General features: G+C 30.3%; 1 protein-coding gene across 1 annotated transcript; it reads left to right on the top strand.

The window, feature by feature from the left end:
- The first annotated feature begins 778 nt into the window (after positions 1–778).
- On the top strand, positions 779–5,931 carry LOC108907651. Its single transcript, XM_018711409.1, has 4 exons — positions 779–857; positions 1,541–1,611; positions 4,537–4,732; positions 5,740–5,931. The coding sequence occupies exons 1-3, from the start codon at positions 837–839 to the stop codon at positions 4,679–4,681; spliced, it is 237 nt and encodes a 78-aa protein (XP_018566925.1). The 5' UTR covers positions 779–836; the 3' UTR covers positions 4,682–4,732; positions 5,740–5,931.
- The last annotated feature ends 2,662 nt before the right edge of the window (positions 5,932–8,593 follow it).

An 8,593-nucleotide genomic window follows, 5' to 3' on the forward strand; every position in this document is an offset into this window, starting at 1 on the left:
AAAGGACGATACAATCGCAAATAAAACGGAATATATCACTTACATAACTGATACAACAGGTCCATCTGAACAAAATGTATTAAAAAATATCCCGAAAGAAAAGAAAAATGTCAAGAACAACAGGTGCAAAACAGTCTTCTGATGGATTTGGATTTGGCCCGTTCATTGGAAGGATACACCAGAGAAATCTGTGGAAAAAATCTCTACCACGGTTACTGAATGCGAGAATTAACCCAGAAATCAAAGACTTGTGCTGGAAAGGGGACTATTATTCCAGACAATTTCAACTTTTTTGTATGAACATTTTTTGTTTCATTTGTTTTTTTGACCAAAATCTAACTTTGAAAATAAGAACTCATCGTCTGTGATAAAAAAATATCAATAGATAGATGGAAAATCACAGATTGTCTACAAAACTCAGCACTTTCTTTTTTTCGGAAGAAGAACCTGATAATATTTTAAAAAAGCAACTGCTAGCTTCCCTTGGAGATTATCTGCGCACGCCGCTGGTCATCAGGTAGGATTAAATCCTTGCGCAAAAAATAACGTCGCGTATCGGTGACATACACTGATACATATAAATAATATTGCCACATTTGGACTCTCTCCGACATGACACGGGGACTTTTTATTGTTTTTTACGACAGGACGCCTTGCTCTTGGCGTATTTCCTCTTTATGTAATCAAAAACGATAACACACCGCAAGGAAGAAAGTAGGGATGGAGGTCCACTTTTATCTATATAAACTATGCCATCTGTGGAAATGCATTATTCACACTCTTTCATCCAGTGTCTTGTGACTTAGTTCTCGTGGATTACCATTCCGATACGTAAAATGGCCTCCGTGAAAATTTTCGTGAGTATACGAAAAGATAACACTACAAAAATTAAGAAATACAATAAAATAATATCGGTATAATAAAAAATTCTATCTAGTTGTTGAAAATATGTACAATCTTTTAAAAACAATGGTGAATTTAGGTATTTTTATGTCTAAAATGTAAGGGCTAGTTTTCTTTAACGTTTTCATACTGTTATTTTCTTTTCTTAAAAAAAAACACTCGATTTTTCAAACATACTACAATTTTCGATATAAATTACAAATGTTTAAACAGGACCTTTTTATTTTATTAATAAATCAAGGTAAATCAAGGGAGAAGAGATTAAATTGACTCTTAATTTTAAAATAATAGAAAACATATAATTTAGACCATATCCAATTTTAAAGTGCTAACAAGATATTTATTTGTTGTTACTATATTATAATATTTGCCACTAAAAACACGTTTTGTTCCAAAAGTAATAAACGTTCATTAAATTTTAGACCATGCAATAAACATAACGATCCTATAGTGACAGTGAAATATTGACTTTACATGGTTTTCTTGAATTATTTGCGAATAAAGTTTTCTTATATGGAAAACAAATTGAAAAGTTTTATCTCACAAGGATTATAATTAACTCTGGCAACAAAAATGTTTTCATTGTACACATATTGTTGGTAGAAACAAAATTTTACATAATTGTATTTCATTTTAGGCTGTATTGTTAGCCTTCGTCCTGGTTTTGGCAGCAGCTGCACCTACTCCGGGATATTTGGGAGGTGGACAGTAAGTATTTTATAAAACTTTCTTTGAAATTATCAATCTAGTCGTAGTAGAATACGATCCACATTTTTTCTGTTACAAACACCGTTCCAAATTCCAAAAATAGTACCTGATAAAATATTAATATGTAAAGGAAAATAGTGAATGATCAATTGCAGTTAGTAAGCTATTGATTATATCCAAATAACAGGGTTAAAAATAACTACGACGTTCAAGCAATTTTATTGCATGAATCGTTCAAAGGGTCATTTTAGATGAAAAAACCACGAGCTGCTATTAAATTAGAGGGTTGAAATTGAAGATAGAGGTGAAAACGCACTTTTACAGTTTTTTAAATATAGCACGAAAACGGAGCAAAATTTCGTATAGTTCATAGGAAAAATTTGTAGAGAATTGAATTTCCCATCGAAATGCCTTATTTAAAAAATTTAAAACAAAAATTTTATGGAAAAAATCGTTAATAAACAAATCATAAAAAAAAGTTTTTTTGATTTTTTTTACTTATTTGACTAATTTATGTTAAAAACAACGAAAATCAAAAAAATATCTATGTTTGACCGGTTGAACTCTGTCAATATTAGTTCAAAAACTTTGAAAACGCATCATTTTAAAAAGAATCTCATCTAGTTTTTTTGTACAGCTATTTTCTTTGCCTACTTCTACTAAAAAAAATAGAGTCAAAAAAGTTAAAAAAATCAAAAAATCTAATTTTTTACTTTTTTAAAATTGTTTACTAAAGATTTTTTGCATAAAATTATTCTTTTAAATTTTTTAAATAAGCCATTTCGATGGGAAATTCAATTCTCTACACAATTTTTCCTATGAACTATACCGAAATTTTGTTTCGTTTTCGTGCTATATTTAAAAAACTGCCAAAGTGTATTTTCACCCTACCTTCAATTTCAACCCTCTAATTTAATAGCACCCCGCGGTTTTTTCAATTTTAATGACCCTCATGTGATGAAAATCCTTGAACGAATCTTTCCTTTTTGCAAAAAATGAGAATTAAAACGTATGAGAGGCCATATATCAGTCAATTCTCATCCAAATATACTGTACAACCTCTTTTTTTGAACGAAATTTTATCTACTTTTTTTATGAAGCAATGCCTATAGCTATCTTTACTCAAAAAAAAACTAGAGGCAAAAAAGTAAAAAAAAATCAAAAAATCGAATTTTTTGCTTTTTTCAAATTGTTTATTAACGATTTTTTGCATAAAATTTTCCTTTTAAATTTTTGAAATAAACCGCTTCGATGGGAAATTCAATTCTCTAAATAATTTTTCCTATGAACTGTAGCAAAATTTTGCTTCGTTTTCGAACTACAATTAAAAAACTGAAAGGGGTGCATTTTCATCCCTATCTACAATTTCCACCCTCCAATTTAATAGCACTCCGCGGTTTTTTCATCTAAAATGACCATTTGAACGATTCATCTAATAAAATATTATCTTGAACCTCATAGTTCCTTTTAAAATCCTGTAATCAATAGTACCAATCAATTTCAAAAACTGCTTAGATCTTAGAAATATTACAGTTTACGTTTGAGAAATATTCGAATTATTAACGTTAATGTTAATAAAAAATAGACAGATAAATCTCTGACCAAAAATAAAAAACGCTTCGTTTTTGAAACACAGATAATAACATTTTAACATTGGAAACGTTGGTAGTATAATAGTATACATGTAGATGTTAGGAAAATATGTATGTGTAAGGAAGAGCGATTATAAATTTCCAACAAAAGTTCGCCTGTCAGCACTGGGCGCAGGGGTAGTTCGATCGGACTGATTCGGGTGACGTTTGGATATTTCTGTGTCTAATAGGACATTTCGGTTATTTTTGTAAGACTCAAAGTTTAAGTTCAAACTATGTTTGCCAAGGCATATACGGTAAAAATTTGTAACATTGGCGGCTTTCAGAGTTGTTTTGTATATTACGTCATAACTCTTTTGTATAATATAGCAACTCAATGATTTTTTTTATTATTATTATTCAGAGAATAAGATAATAGTTAGAAAGCGACGTTTATAATTTCCATATAAAACTAGTTCAGAAATGACCATTAAAAAGCACAAACGTAGGTACATTTTTCCGACAATTGAACCAAGACTATAAACGAAACTACAACAGATTTAACAACCAAATTGTCTCCAGACGTCTGTCTCCGAACCGAAGAAAGCGACGGAACGAGAATCGAATTGGTTGCGTTGCGTAATGTCTTTCTGGGTTTGGTAGTAGAAAGGTGACTTATTTCACATACCGGAACCAGATGATTACGGATTATAGGGTCATTATTTCCAGTTTCAGAGTGAAATTATCTGCCTTATAATATATTGCAACACGCCAGACGGTTTTTCCGACGTGTGTAGTTATTTTCTCTGTGACATCACTGGTAACGTTTTATTAGTATGATTAGAAAACTAGTTTTACGTAAGGCAAGTAATTTTATTGTTGGGAGTGTCTGCATATTTTAATTGCAAACAATTGTAAATGACTCTTGGTATTGAAATTCGAGACAGGATATCCTCTTCTGTGTCTTGTAATGGTTCAACAAGATATACTTAAAGACTGCATATTTATTTGCTTTTTTAATGAATTTTATTTTATTTTATAAGTATTTGATGTTGTACACTGCTAAGTAAACTTAAATATTTTGGCATTAGTAAATCTCTTTTACACTTACTGAAATTAAATCTTTCTCATCACGTTGAAATTGTCAGTGGTTACAGATCTGATTTAGTCAAACATCAGGTATACCTCAGGGCTCGATGCTTGGTCCACTATCTTTTTTTCTTTTCATCGATGATATCACGAACAATTTTAATGTCAATGTTTTGTTGTATGCTGATGATTTGAATAACTCTTTTAAATATTATATCGGTTAAAATATTATGGCATATCTATTATTTATAAAATAACTTTTCAGCGATCATTTTGTCATCCATGCGCCCTACCACGTCCACACAGTCCACCATCACCACATCAAGAAGGTGCACGTGCCAGTTCCGGTAGTCAAGAAGGTTATTATTCACGAAGATGTCCATCATCTTGGTCACGGGGGTTGGTGGTAAATCCAACACGAATAGAACTCCATGTACCTGTTAAATAGTCACTATTATTAGGTAAGACAAGATCCGTATTTATTTGTTTGGTCAGTTAGCTTTTCAAACTACAGAAAAACGTGATCGCCAGGATAACAGGCCTTAGTCAGCGGTGGCGGGTCTCAGCTGGCGGGTCTCAGCCAGGACAGAAGGAGGCTCGGCGAAGTGAATTAATTTCAACACTGTATCCTTATTAATCATTAATCATTTCACTCAGAAATGTGGATAGAAATTGATACATTATTGTAGTAGAGTAAAATTGAGTGAAATTTTTTTACTGTGTAAACAATTTGAATGATTTTAGATATATTAATAAACTACTTACTCAATATAGGTAATCTAGTAAACAATAATATGAAAAAAATGTGAAGTACTTCCTACTTGAAAACAACTGAGTCAACTCAGAATGGTAGCTGCTGTCAATTGTTTACTACTTACAACGTTTTTGAAATCTTTTAAAATCCATTTTTATCTAGTGTTGTTACCGTAAATGGTTTGTTTACTCAACAACTCTTCGCCTTAAGTACCCTGCTGCAAGTGCTCGCTCAGGAACTAGAGGCAGTTATCGCAAATGGTCCGTCAATGGCCAGACAACAACTGTCACTTTCATGCATAAGGCTGTAGCGCGCTTGGACACTTTCTTTCTCCAAATATGTAGTCTTTACATAAATTTCATTTATTTCTCGATAATGTACCATTGGCGAGTTGCGTATATAGCGAGCAGTTGAACTTGATATGAAAGTAACGATCGTTTTACTGCAATTAAAACCAACATAAATCTTTATTTGTCCAATGTACCTACCACCATCAAATGAATTTTCTTAAACTAACCATGTACTATAACGCAACCACGGAACAGAATGTCAAGTTTGTTTAGTAACTCTGATTTGTCCCACACCACCGCGTGTGTTTCCACCTTTACAATGAATTATTTTAAGCTGACCATACACTAAAAGTTTACAACACGGATTTGTCCCAGGTTTAAATAGTTGCTTTTTTAAAACTAACGTTTTTATCTCTTGTTTTAGTTGCCTACCTGTGTCAACAATAGAGGCAGGCAAATTAAGGAAAGTGCAAAACGGCCTTCGCTGTTTTGTAGTTCCACCACCATGACATCTTACCAATGTTCAAGATAGGAATACCAGTCAAATTCTTGGTCTGTTTGTCTGTAACTAGTTATCCAATACTTTGACTTTGTATTTAAAATTGTTATTTTTATTTGTACAGTGATTTGTTTGTATTTTTAATAAATTGTATAATAAATTATTTATTAGTTTTATTAATATAATGGTTATAATGTTATGAAAATTAAACCAATAGTTGACAATAAAAAGTAATAACTATCTACAAACTTCGAGTAAAAATAATGTACCACTAAACGCAATTTAATTTAATAATATTTTACATTATTTAAATAACTAATAAGTAATAAACAGGGAAAGGAAAATCAGTTTTGCGCAACAAAAATGATTCATATTCATACTAATATGTTTTCTTCCATAGACAACCAAACATACATGAACAGAACAAACACTGATGTGAACGATGATCAATTTTTGAATACAATGTGAGCACTTTGAAATTATTGTATCATTTATTGACAGTAACTTTTAATTCCAATTACACTTTATTTTCGAAAAACATTTGTAAATTATAAATAATTTGATAAGAACTGAAAAACTATTTTAAAAAATCTGTACAAGTAATGTGACCTTCTTTTAATAATTGCATTTTTTTAGATAACTGGTACATTAATCAGAGTCCTTAATTTTAAAATTTTTGGTGGAAGAAAAATAAATTAAATCAGATTTTAAAAATGCATATCAAAATATAAACCTTTTTAGATTTAGCTGCACTTGAAAAATCAATGCAAAAATTCGGATAAGTTTATACTGAGTGTTGATCAAAGATAAGGGATTCTTGTTTATGGTTCTTTTGCAGCCATTTAGTCATAATATCATATATCACTTACGACTGATCTTTTACCATCACACAATTATGTTTCACAGTTGATATCGATGGCCATTGTATTTTACATCTTTTACAAAGTAAGGTAGACAACTCTTAATACCACCTTGAAGTATTTCTGGTTGCATAGGTTACCTACACATAGTACCTATATTTTTAAACTATTTTGTAGATTAGTTTTTAAACTGTTATACACCGCATGTCCTCGTAAATTTAACACTAAGAAATAAAACATGATTTGAAGCAACAAAAGCAGAAAAAACAAAAATTAACAAATTTTTAATACAGTGCAAACTCTTCATGAGCCCACAAACATAAATGTTTTTATTTAAAACTGCATTCCTGCGAAAACTGAGAGAATACAGTGTTTTTTATACGTAATAGATCGTAAGAAGAATAAACTGGTGATTCTTTCTTTCTGAGATATATTAAATTGCCCAGTGGCATCTTTTTTGACGAAAAGTACATCTGGTAAAACAGAATTGAATAGTTCAAAGTTCAGAGGTCACTTAAATTAGTAGGAGTGTGTTATCAGAATGTTCGTAATTAATTGTTTTCAGTTATTTTAGTGTATTTCTAGTGTAACAAAACAAAAACAATTTCAAATTTTGTTATAAAAATAAAGGACCTATTAAACGTTAATAGAGGTAAATATAATACCTATCCTGCTATAAATGTCTCTTGTCTCTGTCATTTCTCTAATAGTCAAAATGACTTTGTCAAGATGTACGATTAGAAACCGTAAGTTGTATCTAATTGTTCTGCTTGGGTCAATTTTTTTTATGTTGAATGTGAAAGCATTATTCTGAAACAAATTAAGGTCTATTTTACTTAGATCCTTTGCTACCACTGATTAAATATAAATAAGTACAATAGAACGTGTCCATTTTGATAAAGAAGATAAGTTTTTACCAATAAATTGTCAATTTTTATACATTTGTACTAAGGATGTAAATCTTGTAGCAAAACAGTGGATATTTTTTATAGTAATTAGTACTATATAATAAATAATATAACATATTAATTATAAAATTTCTTTTCCGGCATCGTATTCTTTAAGGAAGATATTAATATACCTACAAAATAGGTATATTCATTACGTTTTATTCGTAATCATTTTTAATTGGAAAACTATTTATACTCAGAAGAACAATTATTTTTTATTTATATACAGTTAGCATCACTGATCTCTGCCGGTAATATAGTACCTATAGATTTATATCTGATGGAATAAAACAAACTAAACATACAGCTATTAACCAAAAAGAAAGCTTTCTAAGTACAATCGTTTAACGCTAAAAAATGTTTCCATTTTGCGCTATTGCTAATTGGTAAAGCTTTCGATGGCATAAGTGTCAAGTTAATAATGAATTGAATGATTATTTATTCACGTATTGTTATCCGTTAATGTTCATTTTGATGTTTCATTAAATGTATCTTTTGACGATGATCAAAAAAATATCTATTTCGTTTCCTTATTGTTGTACAGATATATCTCTATACAACAAAAAAATCCTATAATTTATTTAAATTTTTTGAAAAATTTAAAAATATTTTTTGAAGTTTAACACCCTGTATCTTTTCAACGATGCGTCCTAGATAAAAACTTTATAGGAAAGACTGCCCTTAAAATTCACCAAAGAATACGAGGTTGCCATTTGTGAATCACCCTGTATTTACCAACTTTCCAAAACATTGTCTTCCAAAAAATTCATTCAGTTGCCATATTTTTGTGATATTTTAATAAACTTTAAAACCGTAACTGTTGTCCTTAAAATAAATTTAAAAACACCACTTTCATTATTAGAAAATATTTAACCAGGGTCGACGATCAATCGCGTGCCTTGATGGCTCCGCCAAGTTTCCCATTGTAAATTTTTGGTGGAAATCTTGATTGTCGACCATAGCTAAAAT

This window comes from Anoplophora glabripennis, unplaced genomic scaffold (assembly GCF_000390285.2).
Source record: "Anoplophora glabripennis isolate ALB-LARVAE unplaced genomic scaffold, Agla_2.0 scaffold51, whole genome shotgun sequence".
In the NCBI taxonomy this organism is placed as follows: domain Eukaryota; kingdom Metazoa; phylum Arthropoda; class Insecta; order Coleoptera; family Cerambycidae; genus Anoplophora; species Anoplophora glabripennis.

Bases quoted from the DNA above. Each gene is read 5' to 3' on its own strand.
- LOC108907651 (XM_018711409.1), top strand. From the start codon at position 837: ATGGCCTCCGTGAAAATTTTC. The intron at 858-1,540 runs GTGAGTATACGA...ATTTCATTTTAG, and splicing joins TGGCCTCCGTGAAAATTTTC to GCTGTATTGTTAGCCTTCGT. The intron at 1,612-4,536 runs GTAAGTATTTTA...ATAACTTTTCAG, and splicing joins GGATATTTGGGAGGTGGACA to CGATCATTTTGTCATCCATG.